Source organism: Physella acuta, unplaced genomic scaffold, assembly GCF_028476545.2.
Source record: "Physella acuta isolate Inbredline_101_S28 unplaced genomic scaffold, ASM2847654v3 ptg000213l, whole genome shotgun sequence".
Taxonomy (NCBI): Eukaryota; Metazoa; Mollusca; class Gastropoda; family Physidae; genus Physella; species Physella acuta.
In genome coordinates this window covers 660,488-682,976 of record NW_026731732.1, presented here as the reverse complement: position 1 = coordinate 682,976, position 22,489 = coordinate 660,488, and the positions used below count along the sequence as shown (strand labels likewise).

The following is a 22,489-nucleotide window of genomic DNA, read 5'->3' as shown; positions in this document are numbered from 1 at the left end:
ACGAGTTTTCGCTTTGGTTTCAAGTGACTTTGCCAAAGCTTTTAGTATTACAAATATATAGATCTATGCCTGAAAAAACTTGTGAAAAGAGACAAAATAATCATAAATAATGATGAGTACTAATGAGGCGGAGTAAAAAGTATAGTCTAATTACATTTATATATAAGATATATAATATTCGGGTTTGCTAATGTTCTTTTGCCAAGGCTATCGATCAGACAAAATAGAGGCTAAACAAAAATGTATAGAGCTAGATTTCTAGCTTAATTTAATAATTAGGCCTAGCTAGACTGAATTTGAAACAAAATAATATAGCCCATCCCTATTTTAAAATAGTTTCAACTATCAAATAAATGATTTTCATTGGCCACGGCGAATGCTTCTGGGTCTAGATTCGGCATCTAGAATCGACTAACATTTATTATATCATTTATGTCTCTATTTTCGGAAAGAAAAATAAAGAAAAAATAATTGGTCATATTTATGAATACTGGTCTGGCCACTTAAGTTGTCTACCCTTATCCCAACGTTAAGCATGTTCTTGTTCGAGACAAAAACAGATCTTTCTTTTCAATAATTAAATTTATAAATAATCTTATTTATTTACTAACTTACATCTAGAATACTTAGGTATATCTAGATCTAGGCACACACAAAGATAAAAAATAAGTGCAGGAAAAAGTGTGTATTAACTAGAATAGATGGCCTAGATTTAGACTCAGTCATTGTGAGTCAAAGTGAAAAGTCAATAGGATAGGCCTAATTTTAATTTTATTAATTTCAATAGGAGTAATAAAATAATGACAAATGAGTCATTAATATTATTCATTATATTATTAATGAGAGTCAATATTCAATTTGTCAATTTACTGAATTTAGTTATATAGAATAATATAATAGGGCCTATAGAATAGATGCTGGTGTCCGATAATGATCGGATAATGGAATCTTCTTTTAAAAAGGTGTGTTGGCAGTTGGGTTGTTAGTAGTAGTATTGTAATCTCGACTAATTTCATAGAAATATGAAATTAGGGTTAGGCGTATGGTAGGACCAGGGTTATCAGTGATTAGCCAGCCATGTGTGCATTTAGTTAACTACCAGTAACAACACCCCTTTTTTAAAGAAGATTCCATTATCGGACACCGGTGTTAACATTCTCCTGAATCTTATTTTAAAAAAGGGGTGTTCGGTTACTCACTGGTAGTTAAATGCACACATGGCTGGCTGATGTCAATGCTAACCCTGTTCCCAACCCTAGTCCTACCATACACCTAACCCTAATTAGTTTCTAACCATAAATTTAGTCGAGATTAAATACTACTAACAACACAACACACCTATTTTATGGAAGAGTATATTATCGGTATCTAATATCACCCAGTTATTTTAGTATGAATTACTTTAGACTTTTTTTTAGACTAGTTACAGATGCCTTTACTGTACTTTCCCTAATTAGAGTGAGGTACCCATCTGAGATTTTCGGATTGGCAATCTTATGCTCTACCATACAACCATTATTTCTACTTTAAATCTAGATCTATCTTTAAACTACGACAAACAGCAAAACTTGTGTTTATAGCTTATAAATAATTCATTAGTCCTAAACTCAGCTGCCCTATGCTACTAATACCACTGGATCTATCTTGTAAAAAATCTGTGAATGATGTCAATGTGCTATTCTCTTTTTGTAGATTTTCAATGCAAATGCCCAATTAGTATTTAATTTGAGCAGTGACAGTAGTAATCTTAATAAGCTATAAAAAAAGAAAATGAATGGAACCAGCTGTATCCAGATGAAGATAATACCAGACAGCAATGATGTGACTACTGTTTTTGGCAGTATATCAAGTAAGATTTTAAATATTGTAGGCCTATATGTTAAAATTTAAATACTTAATGTAGCCTACCTATGAAACTATTGACCATTAACTAATGTCAGTGTTTTCTATTTGTTATTTATCAATTTAGTTGTATTAAAAAACAATAACTATTTAAAGACCTAGCTGTTATTAATATATTTTACATTTATTTATTAAGAGCTCATTGTACACAGGTATAAGTATTAAATTTTTTATCTCAAAACTGTTTTTAAAAAATATCATTAGTCAATTTAAAAAATTACTGATAACTATAATTTAAATTTAATAATTTTCTGAGGTGAAACATACAATTTTAAATATTTCTATGTTAGTGTTATAGACTAGAGTTTTATTTTATAATAATTTTGCATTATTTTTGTTTTTATAGCATTACTTTCCCTGGACTTCGAGCCAGTTGGACGATGGTTTGAGGCTCATCATAGAAGAGCTCATAGTATCCATTCACATTCACATCATTCCTTGGATAGTAGTTCTAGTGAATCAGAAGAAGAGGAGGAGGAAGATCAATTTGATGAAGAGGACGAATCATTGCTTTTAAGACTAGACCCAAAAGAATGGAAGGTATTCACTGTTAATGTTATAACAGTATAAGAGGGTGGGGATTTAGTTTGTAGTTTTAGACTATTCCCTATATAAAATTCAATTGGTTTGATAATTTCATTCTCTACTAAAATAATTCGGTTTTAATATTTTGTATCCTTTTATTTCTGGTGTTTTAAATGTATTATTAAAGTAATTATTTTCAAATATTATGATGCATTTGCAGAAACAAGATCATTATGCTGTTCTAGGGCTAAGCAAATTGAGATACAGAGCATCAGAAGATCAACTCAAAAGAGCTTGTGAGTTAATTAGTTAATGTTTATAGTGACTAATTTTTCATATTTATAGCTTGTATCTACTTTTATATTATTTATATTTCTTTTGTAATTTTTTGTTGTATAGCATTTTGTAAATATTACAGCTGTTTCATATTTAAATTTAATAAATAGTTTTGGTAGTTTCTTTACTAAATTACACCAGAATAGTCCACAAACTATTTTTTTAAGTTAAATAGTTTTATTTCTGTATCTCATAACTCATTACTTCTTCTTGTATTTTCAGATAAACAAAAAGTACTTACCCATCATCCTGATAAAAGAAAAGCCAGGGGGAAAGTAGTGAAAGAAGGAGATGATGATTACTTTACTTGTATTACTAAAGGTTAATTATAACTATTGTATTTATAAGTTAAAAATGAAACTATTGCTTAGTTGCATTTAGATATAATTTTAATGCTTTCACAACTTTTTTGACAACATAGTATTAGTTTCAAATATTATTTTTAAGAAAATGCTCAATGCAATTGTAAAATTTTGCATTGTTTTGTTATAAAATTAAAATGAACTTCTAAGTATAACTTACCTTAAGATGTATGTATCAAGCCATATATATATTTGTGGATCACTGCTGTTTGAACTTTGTTAAGTTAGCTCTCAGCAGTCTATGATTCTATGTGTATAGAGAGAATATGTTATCTTTTTACAAGTACTTAATGCTATTTGCGATTTCTTTAAAATGATCATTTCTATTGGACAGATTTCTTCAAAACTAACCTCAATGACAATGCTGTATAAAATTCGTCTTAATTAGATGTATAATTCTCTTTTAAAAATTTATTAATGTTTCAAACCACTTACACTGGTCAGTTTATCAAAAAAAAACTTGCCACATAGATCAAGACCTGATGACAATCAAATGTGACATAAAATTTGTGACATAAGATTTCCATTTAATTAGATGTTTAAATAATTTATTTTAAATAAATAAAAATGCATTTCTTTATAGTTATTTAAAAAGTAATTAATTAAAATTATGATATATTGAAAGAAAAAACTTTTCTTTTATTTTTTTTTATTGCGCATGTATAAAAGTTATTTATTATAAACTTTTAAAATTAATTACTTTTGTATTTTTTACTACTGAAAATTTGTTAATGTATTACCTTCAAGTATTTTATATTTCAGCTTACGAAATTCTCGGAAACAAGCAAAAACGACGTTCATTTGATAGTGTGGATCCCGAATTTGATGAAGATATTCCTCCTGTTGTAAAAGATAAATTCTTTGAAGTGTTCAGGCCTGCCTTTGAAAGAAATGCTAGGTAGTTAACCTGCTGTTGAACAATTACAATATCTAACCTAAACACACATGTAAAATAAATTGATTTATTACAGATGGTCCACAAAAAAGAGGGTACCAAGACTTGGTGATGAAAACACACCTTTTGAGGAAGTCAATAGTTTTTATTCATTTTGGTAATGTATTTTTTTAACTTCTTTCAATGCAACAAAATTTTAATGCAAAAAAAAACTTTTTAACATTTTCTCACTCTGTCAAACGTAGATTAATAAAATAAATTGCAAACTCTTGCATCAATTACATTGTTTCCCATTATTTTATATTACTATTACACTATTAGCCTTATCTGCGTAAATTTATAAAATTTCTATTTTGAAAAAAGCAAGCTAATTAACATGCCCCTGTATTTTGTTTTGATGAACAAAAATTCATACTAAAGCTTTAATGATTATAATATTAATACAAACTATATTTTGTTTAGGTATGAATTCGACTCATGGCGAGAATTTTCTTATCTGGATGAGGAAGAAAAAGAAAAGGGAGAAAAGTAAGCATTTATGTTATGGTTTATTTGTTCTTATTATAACATGTCAAATGTAGTTTACAATGAAGAGATTAAAACTTGTTTCTCATATACAGCTAGAAAATAGAAAATTCTTACAAATTGCATTGCTAAAGATTTTAACTTATCAACATTTTTGCACATAGAATTGGAAAGAAATGTTAAAAAATGTTTTATTACCATAGCCGGGAGGAAAGGCGATGGATAGAAAAGCAAAACAAGGCTGCTCGCCAGAAACTCAAAAAAGAAGAAATGGTCAGAATACGACAATTAGTTGGTATGTCTTTTTTAATCTAAAAAAAGTGTGAATATGTGTGTGTATATATATATATATATAATCACAAGTGTCAGAGTAACAATGCATTTTTAAATGTACATTTTTTTTAGATAATGCTTATGCTAGTGATCCAAGAATTATAAAGTTTAGAGAGGATGAAAAAGAAAGGAAAAATGCTGTTAAAAGAGCTAAACAAGAAGCAGCTAGGCAGAGAGTTGAAGAAGAAGAAAGAGTAAGTGTTAGAATAATAATTCAAATATAACTAATAATAGATATAGGTTATATAAGTTACAGTGGTACCTTGAGATACAAGTAAATTCGTTCTGTTACATTGCTCGTAATTTTCTCCTATGAAATCTATTGAAATGCCATTAATCTATTTCAGCCACAAAATGCAGTTACTTTTGTTACCTGTTTTTTTAAATAAGTGTATTTTTACATGACAAATATTGTTTAATAACATAATTTAGGAAAATGCAAAGAAAAAAACTGGTTTTATAAAGTGTATTTACCCTGAAAGTTAGCTGTTTGGGCTTACTGAGGTATAGGGTTGAGGAGAAAGGCAGAGGAGTTTCACTTACCCACTCTTAATCCTAAGCTGTTTAATTCACTTTAATTCATTTACTTGTCACACTCTTAATGCTTTGCATTATATCTAAACTTAATGGAACTTGAACTTCACCAAAAATAATTCTACTAAATGTTACTGTATAATGTTAAGCGATTTTCTCTAAAGTACTCTTCCCTTTCACCACTTTTCCATGTAGGCCTTTAAAATAAACCTGTCCAAGGTAGTTTGTTTTCCTCCCTTCCAGAATGTTTCATTAATGTGTCATTAAATAGCTCCAATAAACCCTCTAATTTGGTTGTTCGTATCTCAAATTTTGCTCATATGTCAAAGCAAATTTTAGCTTGCTTGACAGATCATACCCCAAAAATTCTGGGCACTTGTATGTTGAGTAACTACTGTATAACTATTTTAAAAATTTAATATCAAGGAGATCCTTTTTCCTTTTAAGGTAGCGATTAATTGTAATCTATCATTGACATTTTAAATAGCCATGATTTTTTATTATGCCATAAACACAAGTCTTGTTTGATTAATTCATCAGAGACGACAAGAAATTTTAGAAGAAGAACGCAAAAAAAAAGAAAAAGAAGAAGAAGAAGCAAAAGCACAGGTTTGAAAAACAGTATTCACACATACAGATATAACATTGATAACTATATAAAATCTATACACTAAAACTATACACCGATTGGTTAGGTATCTCCAAATCAATTATGCCCGCTTGTATAAATTGCTAACTTTTTAAGTAGAATGCCAATTGTGGTGGTTATATATAATATATATAATAGTGATTTTCATATGTAATAGACACATAATACTGTTTTCTGCTCAGTGCTGATTTAACACAAGTCACCAAAATTGGTGCCATGGTGTAACTTCTAGGTTCACCATTAGATGTGGGTACTACACTTATCAGAATTTATTAATGAATTAGCTTTAATTTGTCTTTAATTACAATTCTTTTTTATAACATATGCAATATTTTTTGGAAGCTGTTAATGCAGAACACAAATGCAAATGACTGTTTTGAATTTTTTCCTGTCAAGGCTGTCATAGCAAGGAAAGAAAAAGAAGCCTTGAAGAAGCAGTTTAAAAAAGAAAGAAAAGCTCTAAGAGCATACATGAAGGTTTGAATTAATTATGTTACTACATTTTTATTTCATTTTACTAGCTTAGTTTTATGAAAAGGGTATATAAATGTTCATAAAGCAAAACTGAATATTTAATGATTAATGTTCATACACATTTATTTGAGTAAATATTATTCAACTTAACCAAATACTGTTAGATTGGCTTAATATATTGATCAATTTCAGGAATATGACTACTTTGCTACAAATGATGAAGAGAGAGTTTTAATGATGAAAGAAGTGGATAGAATAGCTGAAGTGTTATCTTTAATAAAGTGAGTTTACTATAAATAAAAAAAACCTTTTAAAATATTTTATTGTTAAACCACTTGACAGATCATTCTGAAAAGATATTTATTTGCATTAGTATACCCATCTCCCCAAAATAAATTAAACCAACTTAAACTGAAATAAATAGCAAATATGAGGTAATTTTGTTAGTTTAATTCTTTGAAATCGTCAGTTTTTTAAGTAGTCTAATAGTTGAAGAGTATTTTTAATATTCTATGTGCATTAACAAATAACTGGGAAAAATAACAACAAAAGAAATTTTTATTTTAAAATTATCTCATTATAATTGAATTTTAAAAATATTCACCTGCTTCTAATCAATTTACAAACTCCTAAAAATTCTGGATTATTTTTTCAAAGTTTGTTTGGCCATTCTGTTATAAACTATTTTGCTTGTTTAAATTATTTTTGTTGTGTTTCAAAACTATAAGTTAATCTCAGTTCTTTGAATTCCTGGAGTTTAAACATTGCTTTTTTTCAAAACAATGAAACAGTTGTGATTTTTATATTTACTTTGTATTCCTTCTAGTTTACAGACACTTAATGAAAGTCTCAGCAAAGGTATTAATGGTGCTAAAGATGCCTTTATGGGAAAGGTAAATTTTTCTTAATACAAAAGAGACCGTATCAGAATACATAAAAAAAATTTAAATGCATTTTTATTTTTTTAATAACGACTTTCAGTTGAAGGAAGTTAATGATCAAATGGAGGAAGAAAAACGTAGATATTTTGAGCTTACATCCCAAAAGTCTGCAAATGAGAACACCAATGTCCGTAAAGTTTGGTCAGAATTAGAGACACAGATCCTGATTAAGGCTGTTAATCTGTTTCCAGCTGGTACACAAGACAGGTTTGTAATGTGTGCTAATATTTAGATAGAATTTTAACATTCAAGGATTTTAAAATGTATATTTATAAGCCACAAGGGTTCATATAGTTATCCTGAATTGTAGATCATAGACCTGAGTCCAGCAAGTTGACTTGGCACATAGATATATGCTGAGTTGACTGTTACGGGTTAACTATTTCCATCCCATGTTTGCTCTGCCAGGTTGTATTATGTGAAGTCAACTGGCTGCTGTTGAGTACAACTATAACTTCCTAAAACTTTTTTTTTCAGATGGGAAGTCATAGCAAATTTTATCAGTCAGCATGTTACTGGAAGTAACAAAAATGCCAAAGATGTCCTATCTAAAGCTAAAGAGCTTCAAAAAAGTGGTCAGTGTAGACTTAATGTTTATGGAGAATTACAATGTTTTATCATGTCTGTTAAATATAGCACAGTTCACTGTAAAAAAAAATGTTTCAAATAGGTTTGGTGTTGAAACTATGTTGTTGTTTGGAAGTAAAGTAAAATGTTAAGCGTATAAAGAATAATCCTGATAAAATTGTTATTGAATGTACATTATGAATTTGTTTTTTTAAAATAGATAGTTCCTACACCAAGGAATAAATTGGCATTTAATTGCTTTAGCTACATAATTAGAAATCACATGTTCCAGTATTTAAAATAAATATTATTGATTATTTTAAGGAAAGTGTTATGGAAAAATCTATTACGTTTTTTTACACAGATTTGAAACTTCGTGAAGAAGTAAAGAAAAATGCATTTGCACAATTTGAGCAAAGCCATAGAGCTGCAAAGTCTGGTGATATGGAAAAACCAAGTGAAAGATTAGAAAGTAAGCTTAGGTTTCTTGTTTTAAATAATTTAAATATCAGAAAGAAAATCTAGATTATTTAATAATTGTTTTCACCTTCTATAAGGTGTTGGTGAACAGCAAGTTCGAGAAACTGGATCTAATCAGGCTCCTTGGACAGCTGAGGAACAAAAACTTTTAGAACAGGCCCTGAAGTCTTATCCTGCCAGTGAAACTGATAGATGGGATAAAATATCAGCTGTAATCCCTTCAAGGAGTAAAAAGGACTGCATGAAGCGTTACAAGGTAAATGCAAAATTTGTAACCTGCTCAGTCTTAACCTATGTTGCCTCTAATTATAAAATGAGTGCTTCTGTGTAATCAAGACATTCTAGATTCTATTTTTATAATTTGATAACTTATACAAATTACACAAATAAATCACTTAGCAGTTATTGGAATCGCTAGGTAGTTTTACACATTAAATATTAATGAATTGGTATGATGGAGGGGGAGGGCTGTACCAAAATTCCAAATTTTATGGATTTCATAAATGGATGACCCCTTTGTATGTGTGTGTGTCAATATGTACATAGACACACATTATAAAAAATAATTTTTTTTTCAGGAATTATGTGAACTTGTCAAGGCAAAGAAAAATGCACAAACAGCTGTTGCTTCTAAGAATAAAAAGTTATGACATATTTCATTGATTTTCTGAACATTTTTTTCATTGCTGAAATTTGGAACCATGTGGGTCATCTTGTATGGGAAAATACCACATCATTTTACTAAGCAAATTGTAAAGATTTAGATTACTGTCTAGTTCTGTAACATAAAGTTTTACATTAATAATGTGTGAATACATTTAAATGCATTTCATTTACCGTGAGCTTTGTGGGTTTTTTTTAATGTATTGTGAAATGATATGGTCATATAATTTTTATTTCAGCTCTCATGTATTATAGATCATTTGAAATAAATTTTAAGAAAGCTTTGATTTAAAGACAAAATTGTTTGAAATGTTTATTATATTAACAGACTAAACACCTCACACTTGTCAATATTTCACATTCTACTTTTTATATTGATTATAATGAATTTTTTTCTTGGTTCAAATAAGTGATTACCTGAAAGATGACTATTAAATTTGAGTATTAAATAAATAGTTGAATGCAGTTGCAGGAGAAAACTGCCATCCCATCTCTTGCGTGGGTATTGTAGAGGAATATCCTGTACAATAGATTAACTCAAACAGTTAATAGTTAAAAGAGCATATTTGTATTTTTAGAGAGTAAAAAGGGTCAAGTGGTTTTGCCAAGGACAACTTTTGTTGGTGTGCACACATTAAAACATTAAATGTATATACAAATGTTTACTCCCGTATTGTAAAAAACCTTGAACCTTGACTACAATGTAGATCTAGAAATTAAATTTAAAACTTTTTGTGATGACATAAATTAATGAGCTCAAATGGTTCTATACACTTCCTATTACAAATTTTAATTACTGAAGTGAATCAACACATCAGATTTTGTAATGTAACTGTATCCACTGCGAAATCTAGTGAAGAAATAACTTTGCAAGCAGTTTATCAACTTCAAGTATTAGATTACTAAATGAATAATTGGAGTTTATGTTATCTATACATATACGGCAAACTAAGAGTGAGGCTTAAGCATTCTTCACAATTTGGAAACATTTCATATACGTCACAACTGACAAAAGACCGTTTTTCTCTAATGAAGGTGAAGGGGATTTTGCTTGTTTAATTATTAAGCAAAGGGGTTTTTAGTAAAAAAATATTTTTAAACCAACAGTTTCAAGTGCATGAAATTAGACATGAAAGTATTTAAACAAAATGTTTATTGAAATGCCAAATTTCAAATGCAGTAATGTATGTGAATGAAGCACATTTATAATTCTTAAATATATTTTTATACATATTTTCTAAACAATAGCACATAATATAGAAACATGAAAAAAATAGCACTCGTTAAAATATTCCCAGTTGTAATTTTTTTGTTAAATGTGTGAAAAATTAACCAGATCAACATTTTGGTACTCAAATGCCAAATATTTTTGGTAGTAAAATAAAAATGTCTACATCAAGCACAGCCAGACTTGAAGTGAAAAACAAAAAATATTTACATGCAGTTTTTAAACTCACTAAAACTGGAATGATTTTACTGAGACTTATCCTATGTGTAACCTAGAATTTCATAACTTAATACACTTTATAAAATTATATTTAGTTCATGTTTTGATTTCCTTCATAAACAGTTTGTAACTGTTTCAATGGTTTCAGCAGGATATTTTGTTAATTACAAATATGTTGCACTATAGCATGGTTGATGCTAGGTTAACCTCACGCATATTTTAACACAAATCAATGTCAATTTATTTGATTCCAAATTATGGAACAATTGACCTTTTTGCCTAATTTTAAAAAATATATAGTTAGCAATTTTAATGCTGGAATGCAAGCTGCAATTTCTGAAGATAACAATTCTGGTCTGTGCATACTAAGTGAAAAGATGAAACTCAGGATATGCAAACAAAATCTCTGCATACTCTGTGATGAAGATAAATATGTGCACATTCAAATTTCTTTCAATGTTAGATTTAATGGAATATTGTTTAAAATTAAATGCACATTTAAAATGGAAATAAGATTTTGTTTACTATCACAAAATTTTTAAAAAATGGAATAACTCTTTTAATAACTATTGGTATCATGGTTATATACATAGTGCAAAACAGATCTATTGCCATATCTTGTATAATAAATTAGGTACATTTTACAAACGCTGTACATAAAAACAATGATCACAACAAATCAGATATTTTTGAGCACCCAATAATACTGATACTTATTCAACACTGGACTAAATCAATACAAAGTGATATGACTTTTTGAGATGCATGTACATTGAGTTATTTATAAATTGATATCACTTGTAATTATTGTATCAGTAAATTGATTGAAGTTCTTTAAAGTATTCTTAAAAATTATTTTTCAGTCAATAAAGTAAAAGCTTAAAAGCCCTGTATGAAATGTAACCAATAGTTAAAACATTCATGTGCCCCATATTAATATAGCAAATTTTAAAATGTAAGAGCTGAGTATTAGTAAAATAAACAGCTGCAGCTGTTCCCCTATTTACCTGTTCTATTATGCCTTCACATAAAATGTAAGGAAATAAAAAATGAGTGGAAATAATTATTTTTGTGTATGATAGTCAATGATCAAAAGGTTAATATTTTGTTAGTTAAGTCATTATTTATTTTATTGAAGTTCTTTCTGATAAGCGATTTCAATACTTTAAGGTTTGAAAAAAAAATTTGAATGATTTTCTATGTAAATTCTTAACATCTTATTATATCTTGGTATGACAATTCAAAATTATATAAATCTAAGCACACAGATCTAACATTACAAGAAAAACAACAAATATTGCACTTAAAATTACCACATACTGATTACATATATACATATGATCTCATTACCATACAACACAGATTTACAATAGAAACTTTCAATATATTAGCATTGCACACAAAATAGGGTCTAAATTTCATTTTTGCTACTTTGACAAAACATTTCTTTAAGCTGTATGGTGAATTTTCAACCCATTCCACATTTCATGACATTGACAGGGTTAATCTTCTATGGTGAATTTTCAACCCATTCCACATTTCATGACATTGACAGGGTTAATCCAACTCAAATTAAGGTCAGGTAAAGAAACATTAAAAACCCTGCTAAGAATCATAGTGGGTCAATTGAAATTTTAAACATTGTCTTTTTACTTGTCTCAGATTTTTTATTCAGCTTAAATTTGGTATGGTAAAACGCATTTTTGTAGCTCTTCCACATTTGTGCATGTTTTATTTGTATATTTGCTAATTAAAAGGTCTTACTTCTTAGAGAACTGGGCAATTAAGAAAAAAGTAAATGTATACAGCTATACTGTTAAATATATGAACCACAGTAACTTATCTCTAGTTGAAAGTTGTGTTTGAACATTTAAAATCACAAAAACATTAAATGATCAGTTTACAATAGTCAATCGCAAATTACAACAGAGAGTTAAAGGAAGAAAATTTGACAACTGTACCGGGACAAAATTCACATACTTTCCTTGATGTAGTCAAATACAACTATTGATCACAGACCATGCACACTTAAGCTTAAAATATAATATTTAAATAAATGAATATTCCATAAAAGTAGTATTGTAATCTCTCAATTTGTAGCACATACAATGAAAGACACAAAATGCCAAATAATCTTAAATCAAAATGTGAATAATTTTTGTAAGAAGATAAGGAAAGAATATGTGCTTCTTCAAAACTTAAAAAAGAATTGATTTACAAAAATGTTCACGAAAAAATATAAAAATATTGACATTTATAAAAATGTAAATTTCCCCTTTCAGACCTAACAATCCATAGGGCAGATGAAGTAAACATGTTTCTTGACCTCGCGTATGAAGGAATGGTGTGATCAGCACTATGTCCAGCCACCTTTACATTCACTAACGTGAGTCATATAGCCATCAGCTGGATGGACTAAAGGAGAACCTTCATACTCAAGTCCAGACTAGGTTCTGAAACCAAGACTTTCCGGTTCGTATTCAAGCGCTCTATCACCCGACCTTGTCGTCCTATAATGACTATTATAAATGTGTTCAGTCTCAAATGATAAACCTAGATGTTGACAATATTATCTTTTATTATTACTACATCTAATAGTAATAAGTGAAAATGAAAACATTGCACAGAATAAGAAACTTGAATTCTGTTTACAACAGAATTGTATACAAGTTAATGAACAAAATTATCCTCAATTATTTAGCAAATGATTCATAAAATGCTATTTTGATTCTCTCAATTAAATGGCACAACTTAATTGCTGGTCCAAGTTTTATCCCCATGTATTCTTGAACATTTGGTAAAGTCAACAACAGCAGGGCTTGACCATCAATTTCCTAGGAAGAAAATATAATTAACACTAATTTTATGTTTACCAACACAAAATACATTAACTGCTGGAAAAATAATGTTACCTCAGTTTTCAGACGAGCAACTAATTCTCTATCAGCACAGTCAGTTGTTTGTAAAAAGTCCCCAACTTCAGAAACTGTCCACTCTAAAGGGTTTTTATCTAGCTTGAGTGGAGGTTCAGACTTCAAAGTAACTGGCATTTCAGGTCTTATAGAAGAAAAACTACTTTCACTTGATTGCTGTGATTCTCGTAACATTCTTGATGTCTTAATTGTCTGGAAAATATTTTACATAAGTGTGTATTACAATAAAAATTTACCTTTATAACTTTAAAGGTGAAACTAAAGGATTAAGTTAATTCTAATCAACTTTAGAAAATGTTGAAAATTAAAAAAGCAGAAGTGAGCTCCCCTAAACTTTCTAGTATATTCTTGTATAACAGTAAGGGCTGGGATGGCACTTCCAGTGAAATTGAGCTATAGAAATACAGTAGTTTGAACAAAACTGCTTTTTTTTCAAGAAAACACAGGCAAAAAGTTTTGAAATATGTTATATGAGAATATAATATAAAATTATCAAATTCTGAAGGATTTTGAGAGATTAAAAATAGAGAAAAGTACCCCTTCTCGTTATCTACATACAGGAGATAATACTCAAAAGTTGACAGAAAAATACAAATGTGATATACTTGTATATGAAATTTTGTATGACTGCTTGATTCAATAAGTTGCAGGATCAAAATACTTTATAGTTCAGTTACAAGAAATTATAAACAAACAGATAAGCTATATTATAAAATTATTAAGATTGGCTTAGAAACTAAAATAGGTAAAGGCAGCAGAAAAACCATCCCTATCTGAAATTTTCTTCAATCTACTGAGACTACTGACAGCTCCAAGTAGTAAATTCTGCTTTAAAGCTTTAATTATTTTTGACTTACAGATAAGTGCCAGTGCTATAAAGTCTACAGTGGTATTAAAGCATTAAAATGCACACAGATATTGTATATGAATTTTAAGTCACCTCTTTTCTTGTCTTAACACTCTGCTGTGATCCTTCAACAATCATTATTTTTTTATGGGTTCGTTTTTCAAAACTGTATTTTGGAAGTTTAGCCCCTCTAGTTCTTATTTCAGAAGGTGGTGGTATGTGATGGGTGTAGCGTCTTTTAAGATTATTCTTAGAAGATTTACTCTCTGCTCTCTCTTTAGAGCCAGTTGTACTTGTGCTGTCCACAGTCTTTGTGTCACTACATACACTTGCCTGGTAAAAGATATTTTTGAATTAGTTCTATGATTTTTATACAGATATTTAGTTTTATAATTATTTAAATCTTACCCAAGTTTAGTTTCTTGAATGATGATGGTGAAAGATTGATTTTTAGAAATTAAAATTTTTAATAACCACAATTATTGTTCAATTATTTGTGTAATGTGGGAGCTTATCTAATAATATATTTATAATAGTAAGTTAATCTAGTACAGCAAAATAAAAGAAACTAAAACCATAACAAACTATGTAGTAAAAAAGTTACCTTATCATCATCATTTTCTCCATGATCATGAACTGATGGTTGGGTTGAGCGTTTACTGCCGATCAGCCCAAAGTTTTTCCTCTTTTTATTTTTTCCTGTTTTCTTTGGCCCATTTTCCAAGTTGCTGTGACCCCCTGGGGGCCGTCCAATCTTTTTCTTTCTTTTTCCATAGTAGTAAGCTATTAGAAAGATAAAACAAGCAATAAAAAATTGAAATTGAATGTTGCCATGTCTTTCCCAATGCAATGAGCGTACTGAAAAGATAAACAGTAGGGGAAAAAATAATGCTTACTATATTTTGTCTTTGTCAGCTGTGCGCAGTTCTCAGGGCATCTTCCATTGACAAAATGAGGGCTGATTAAGTTTGGACAACATTCCAATTTCATACAAATGTGCCGGCAAAAATCTTCTAATTGACTAGCTGTTCTGCAAATTTCTACAATGGCTCTGTAGCTTTTTCCTTTGTATCTAAAAAAAATTAACATACAGGTTTGAAAAATCCTTATTGCTCTATGTTAAAAACTATTTCTATGACTAATACAATATCTGAAAATGTACAAACATAAAGTAACTTACTTAGCTTTTAATAGCTGCTGCGTTAAGTTGGGGTTTGGCCTCCCATCCAGTTGTAGTTCACGCAAGACTCTACAAGATTTATATGCAGTATTAATCAACATACTCAAAACTTCTTTCATGACTAGCGTTACTGGTCCTGGCCCAACACATCTAGGAAGTTCTGCAATGCGACCTTTGCTCAGATAAGGCCCAGAAAAGCACCTGTGATTAAAATAAATTTGTGGACCACCAAAGAGTTCTGAAAAATAAATTGAAAAATGATAAATATTAAATAATTGGTTGAAGAAAGATAAAAGGTGAACTCTGATAAACTAACTAATCACAAAAAAGTATAAAATGAAAATAATTAGATCTACAATATGGAATGGTATCGGACAAAACAACAACAAATTTTCTGATTGAAGAATAACCAGATACACAGCTGTGTGTAGCCTTAGCTTTCTACAGCAATTCCATAGAAACAATTAAATAGAAACCACAAGGCTCAAGAAAAATTTGTAGAAGCAATACAGGTACTACTGGTCATCAAACAATGACTATGAATAGTAAACAAGATGTAAGTGAAGATAAATGAGGAATAAGAAAATCTCAAGTTATCACATGGTATAGTTAGAAGAAAAATTATGAACCAAAGTAAGAAAGAAAAAAAAAGCAGGCAGAGAAGCAGATTTTAAACTTAAAAGAGTAGCAGAGGGGTTTGAAATTTTTTTTCAAGCATTAGAAATGGTAAAAACAAAAAGATTATATTAAATTAATATAAATACCTCTTCCAGTACTGCTATGTACTTGATAGTCTGTTTTTTGATTATCTGCCAGTCTGGATAATAAATGAAATTTTTTTCTCATATTAAATAGGATTTTTTTTTAAGATAATATAATTGAAAGTCAGTATTAAAACCTTAAAAATCACAAATATTTTGAAAAAAAAAAACTTACTCTGGCTGAACAATAGCTATGCGTCTTTTTGAAGGTGAGGAACCTAAAATTCTTCCTGGAGGTTTTAGTTGGTAACCATTACTCACACACCAACCAATGGGAAACAGGTTAAAAGAATTAACACTCTCAACATGACTATCCATCATTCTCTTGCTGCTATCTATATGAATCCACATAAGATGTTCAACTATCTTAGTTATAGTGGCAGCATATATTTGAGAAGGTTGACTTGGTTTCACAGCCTCTAGTTTCATTCCACACTCAAACTCATGTTCAGGCAAATCCTGAATAACAAGAGTGGAAAATTATTAAAACAATTTGCATTCATTTTTCATCATTTTGAAGCTAATAAACATATCTTTATAGCAAAACAGCTTAACAATTTAAAAATTATTTTTTTTAAAGTCAAAGTACCATATTAAAAAGATTTCCAGGAGCAGGAACTGCCTTGCATGCAACAAGATAATCAGACCACTTAAAGTCAGGTTGATCCCACCCTTTAAAAAAGAAAGCATAATAAATTAAAATTTAAATAATCTTCAAAAACATTTTTTCCTCCTGTAAGTGGTAAATGCTACAGCAGTAAATATTTCAGGAACATTGTGTAAGAAATGTAAGTGGAATAAAAGTAGTTTACTCTGAATCACATTCTTTACCTTGTGGCATGGCTAATTTGATCCCTTTACTGACTGCCCAGTTGATAGGAAAGATTGTAGGTGTATTGCGGTGGCATGAAAATTGAACTTTCCTCAAGTTGTTTGATTTCCTAAGATCATCTATTTCAACAATAAAATACTTCTTATCTATTACATCAATTACTGTGGATGGACATATACTGTTTCCATTAGTAGGATCTACTGCTTCAAGTTTCATGCCAATCTCAAAATTGTGAGTTTCTATTGTAGGTTGATCCTGAAGAACATGGAAACATTCATTTTTTTAAAGTCATTTAAAACAATATTATAGTTATAGAAAAAGAAAAATACCACAAAAATTAAACATATTTACTTACTTTAAATATATCAGCAGGTAATTTTTGACTAGTTGCATCATCCAGAGCAGCTTGAAGAACTTCTGAAAGTTCTTTTTCAGATTTCCCAGATTTTTCTATGACCACTGGCAAAAAATTGAAAATTGTTCGCAATTTAGTAAGGATGATAACTTTTATTTTATTTATAAACTTATAAATTTTTTTTTGTAAATGTTATGATAACAATCGTAAACTGTTGTATATTATTCATTTCCTTTAGCTAAAACAAACCTTCAGGTGGATGGTACTCATATCCAGAAAGATTACACCATCCTATAGGGTGTAACTTCTCATCTAGATAGAAAAGCCAAAAGTCATGAGTGGCTGTTTCCAAACCTTCATAACGTAGGTAAAGTCGCCCTCCGATGTTTTCAACTATTTTAACTAGCCAAACCTTGTCAGGTCTAGTCTTGTTTTGAATTTCCAGCCTCATGCCTTCTTTAATTTGATCTACTGGTGTTGCACCCGTGGACTTAAAAGAAATTTTTACAGTCATTAACATTCTATTTAAAAACATGCAAAAAGGATTCATGAAAATGTCTGACTTAAAGAAAATCATTCAACACAAGCTGTGATTTTTTTAATGAAACCTATACCTTGTCCAGAAGATATGACGGAGCAGTAATTGCATCTTTTAAGCAAACATTCAGAAACTCATGCCAGTCTGGGATCTTTTCTTGAAGTGCTGTTAATATATTGTTAAATGATAATTTAAGCTCATTATAAATACTGTATTGAAGCAATGATTCTACAATTTATACAATCATTGCTTTAAAATATATTCTTATGGCTGTGTTAAATTGATTTCCATCATTAAAAAAAAAATTGAGAAGATTGAAAAACATGAACAAGCCAAAGCTATTAGATACACTGCTCTCACTCACCATTACTTGAATGGGACAAACTCTAGAACTTAGCAGTTAAAATTTACCTTCTGGTGGCTGCAAAGTTTTATTGTTCACCTCACACCATCCTATTGGATGTATGTCTGATGTCATAGGATCACTCCAGAAATCAGCTGAGCTATTGTCTTTGTAGCCTTCGTATCTTAGTCTGAGTAGGGGACCGCAAGTCATAACGACAGTGGCAATCCAATAAGTATTTGGATTATGCTTGTTTGGAGCCTCTAGCTTCATTCCTTTTGAAAAACCACTTTGGAGACTTACTTCAACCTGACATTAATAAAAGAATTAGAAATGTTAAACTTAATGTCTTGGAACTTAAAGCTCTTTTTTATATCATCTAGATTCCTGCAAAAATATCTTAATCATTAATGTCCCGTAACGCCCGCTGCCGCCCGACACCGTTAATGTCCCGTAACGCCCGCTGCCGCCCGCTTACAATACGCATAGAAAAATTAAATTTGTTTCATTAAAACTTGGCCTACAAATCCTAATTTTTAACTAAACAGGAAGTCGGATAGTTTCAGCATCCTTTTCCGGTCTTCTAATTTCAATGGCGCTTTTGAAACATAAAAAATAATAGTTTCTTTCAATCTCGAAATTTTAGACTCATCTTTCCTATTTTTAGTAGATTTAATATTAAAAATAAAATAAAATAATGCCTCTAAACGTATCTAGGCATGTATTTTATGAATTATATATCGTAAACGTAACCAAATTGATATTTAACTGTTAAATTCGATGCATAGTTGTTTAGACAAAAATAAATAAAGTTAACTACCGAAAATGACTTGTTTTGAATTTTCTCCGACATTTTTTATTTTTATACTGTACTTGTACCGAATATAATATATTCTATTTAATACTGTTGGAAAGCCAGGTTTATTCCCAACATTAAGCAGTACTTTTTATCTTAATTTTCAATTTCATTTAGACAAAAACAAATATTTTGTGAAACTATTCACTTGATCATACAGAGTTATGCTCCTTACATTGGGCCGTCATGGGTGGAGTTTTGGTAGAATGAATGGGACATTAATGGTTAAGTAGACAAAATGATCTTAGTGATGACATTAAAAAAAAACCCCACAGCAATCAGCCTACATGGATATTACCATAATGTTTTTTAAAACTCTAGTGTCTGAAAAGACATCAAAAATATTTTTAACATATTATTCAAAATCATTAAGCTCTCTTTTATACTTGGCAGTAATGGCAGGCTACCATAATTTAGGTGGTTATTATGGAATCTCATAACAGTGTAGCTTACATGCTTAAAAGCAGTTGGTGGCACAGCTGATGCGCCAGTCTCTTTCAGATAATCTTCCCAGACAAATTCAACATCTTCCAAATCCTCCACTGTAATAAATAAAATAATAAAAATCAACTATTCTTTCATTAATACATATTTACTATAATTTACCTGTAGCTAGAAATCTAATTCTAGTACTATCTTCTGTTTAAAATTTTAAACTAAATTATACAAACACAATCATCAATGTATTCCAATAGTTTAAAAAAAAATTATACTTACCATCAGCTAAATCACCCATGGCGTCTGCTTTTGTGTTTGACTCACTGTGATTTTCATTTTTTTTCACAAGTTCAAGACTTTCTATAGGTGACAGGGAATGTTTGTTTCCATCATCTTGACCAAGTTCATCACATATTTCAATCTTTATCCCTAGTGATTTAAAGTTAATTTCTGGTGTAACTCTGTCTGGCGTAAGTTCTGATCCAATATTTTCTGCTTCTGTATTCTCTAAATAGCTATCCTCTTCTCTCATATTGACAAGATTTTTTCTAACATCTGTTATTCTGGAATTGTCTTTCTCTATAGGTGTATATTTCATGCGTGCACAGCCAACCAGTGGTTTGACATCAAACAAAATTACTGGACTTGATTCTTTTTTTATTGTTGTCTGTATGTCTTTAGATTCAGAAACAGGCGAAGGACTTGAGGCAGGATAAAATGAGGATGATGTACTGCTGCTCACAACATTAGAAATGTCGGGTTTTGATAGCAACTCTACACTATTGTTAACAATTACTGCATCAGTGGAATGAGAATTAGTTGTGTCTGGGGATGGCTGACTATTAATCTCAACTGACTTTGCAGGCAAATTAATGCTCATAGCCGGTGACGGGAAAGAAAATACAGAAACTGGCTGTGAGTCTAGAGATACTGGAGTGTTTGGAATCTGACTTAGAGATATGGAGTTACTGGACAGCTGACTTAATGATACTTGATGATTTGTTATATGAGACATGGAATTAGTCAGATTGCTTGGCATTTGTAAAGAATGAGGTATATGTGGCAATGGGCTAGGTCCAGAAACTTGAGAAACTGATGAGGCCTCAACACTTTGAGAAGGTAATGTTGCAGCAGTGTTTATACTGGTAAATATATTTTGCTGGTTTCCAAGCATTATGGGAAATGGACTATATGGATTTGACAAATACTGATTTTGCCCAGTAGGGTTTGACATGGTAAATACAGTTGGTGTCATAAAACTTAAATTTGGTGATGCTACTGAAGAACACACCACTTGTCCCAAAGGCAAAGGCTGTGAGACAATGCCCATGTTCTGTGGAACTTGTCCTATTGTGATGGAGTGGGAAACTGGTAAGTTTTGTCCTTGATGTTGCTGCTGGCTCAAAGACAGGGTTAAAGCTTGCTGTTGTGATACTGTAAGGGGCTGAACAAACTGAGGAGACATTCCTGCTGGATTTACACTAAACATAGAACCCAGAGACATAGCATTTAACTGAGCCCCTGAGTTTGCAGCATTTGAAGCTACTCCCATCTGGTTGCTTGGAAAACAAAAGCTTGAAGGCAGAGACACAATGGCACCTGATGTTGCACTATTAAGCATTTCCATCGATATTGGAGTTATATTAACGGGACTGTGAGTAAGTGGTTGCATACTACTGGAATTAGCCATGGGGCTTACTGAAGTACCAACTAATGGTGTTGGAGTAATTGGCATTTCATCAAGTTACTAGTTACAGTGGCTGCAGAATAAAAATGAATTATAATAATTAGTTACATTTTAATAATTTAAAAAAGTAAAATTCTAAATCTAGATTTTTAGATCCAGATTCAATTTTATTTTAATAGGCCTATCTTATAATGATAATGCCCTATAAAGACTTCTAGATTTAAGTGCATTGAATACAGTCAATACAATACATACTACACTACTCACTACATATAGATCTAGATCTAGGCCCTATGGCTATCTAATATCTATAGTGACTATAGACTACATTCTAGAATCTAGGGCCTATTTCTTTTTTTTTAGTAAAAAATTACCACAGACATTATACTTTATACATACTTATAGTATAGCTATCAGTACTACTAGATCTAGTACTAGTCTAGATCTATTATTATAATAGGCCTGGCTAGATCTAGACTACTCTAGAGCCTAGAGAGTTACTGGGACTTTATATTTATTTTATATCTAGATCTAGTCTAAACCCTCATTGTCTATTTTACTTGAATACAGTTGATCGCTAGGTCTAAAGAATGATTATTTAGATTCTAGATAATCTAGATTCTATTCTATAGACTAGATTTCTAGAATAGATTCAATTTTATTTTTATTGTAAAAGCGGGCAGTTGTGTTTAATATTAAATTTATTAATATCTTTGATAATCTTCTGAGGTGCCTTCACTATTTGTGCAAAAACAACATTTTACCCACATTCACTTGAGAGAAAACTATAGAAATATTGTCAGTTACATATGTATCTTTGTGTAATTAAAAAGAAAAATTAGATATAGAAATTTAACAATAACATATTGTCAAAAAAGTTTCATGAAAAAACTCGAGATGTTAAGATGCTTGACAAAATGGCAACCAACTCTATGCGCATGCGCAAATATATGCAGTATATTCTTGGATTTTTCCCCCTCTCTCTCTCTCTATCTATGCACGTGTTAACGATTATTTTATTGTAGTTTTCCAAGCAAAAAATATTGTTACATATTTAGGACTGAAGCATTTTCATTTAGAAAACAA

General features: G+C 30.2%; 2 protein-coding genes across 4 annotated transcripts; one reads left to right on the top strand and one right to left on the bottom strand.

Annotated features, from left to right (window-relative positions):
* Window positions 1-507: 507 nt before the first annotated feature.
* Window positions 508-9,355, top strand: LOC131937580 (dnaJ homolog subfamily C member 2). The gene is made up of 19 exons (XM_059295118.1): window positions 508-681; window positions 1,693-1,849; window positions 2,249-2,442; window positions 2,648-2,723; window positions 2,986-3,084; window positions 3,888-4,023; window positions 4,097-4,177; window positions 4,483-4,548; window positions 4,749-4,840; window positions 4,951-5,072; window positions 5,953-6,021; window positions 6,458-6,538; window positions 6,728-6,816; window positions 7,362-7,428; window positions 7,517-7,683; window positions 7,954-8,051; window positions 8,408-8,515; window positions 8,601-8,779; window positions 9,102-9,355. Exons 2-19 carry the CDS (start codon window positions 1,771-1,773, stop codon window positions 9,171-9,173), a joined length of 1,875 nt encoding a protein of 624 aa, XP_059151101.1. The 5' UTR covers window positions 508-681; window positions 1,693-1,770; the 3' UTR covers window positions 9,174-9,355.
* Window positions 9,356-10,322: 967 nt separating this feature from the next.
* LOC131937579 (scm-like with four MBT domains protein 1) lies at window positions 10,323-22,328 on the bottom strand. 3 transcript variants are annotated; one of them, XM_059295116.1, is made up of 17 exons: window positions 22,172-22,328; window positions 19,996-21,476; window positions 19,732-19,820; window positions 18,491-18,731; window positions 18,156-18,244; window positions 17,791-18,031; window positions 17,542-17,645; window positions 17,186-17,441; window positions 16,944-17,026; window positions 16,530-16,813; window positions 16,358-16,410; window positions 15,594-15,831; window positions 15,310-15,485; window positions 15,018-15,196; window positions 14,507-14,746; window positions 13,546-13,758; window positions 10,323-13,467 (listed from the first exon to the last, which is right to left on the bottom strand). In XM_059295116.1, exons 2-17 carry the CDS (start codon window positions 21,449-21,451, stop codon window positions 13,327-13,329), a joined length of 4,083 nt encoding a protein of 1,360 aa, XP_059151099.1. In that variant the 5' UTR covers window positions 21,452-21,476; window positions 22,172-22,328; the 3' UTR covers window positions 10,323-13,326. The 3 variants fall into 3 exon arrangements, with proteins under 3 accessions (XP_059151099.1, XP_059151098.1, XP_059151100.1); XM_059295115.1 differs by having other exon boundaries at window positions 22,261-22,328; XM_059295117.1 differs by having other exon boundaries at window positions 22,168-22,268.
* Window positions 22,329-22,489: the final 161 nt, after the last annotated feature.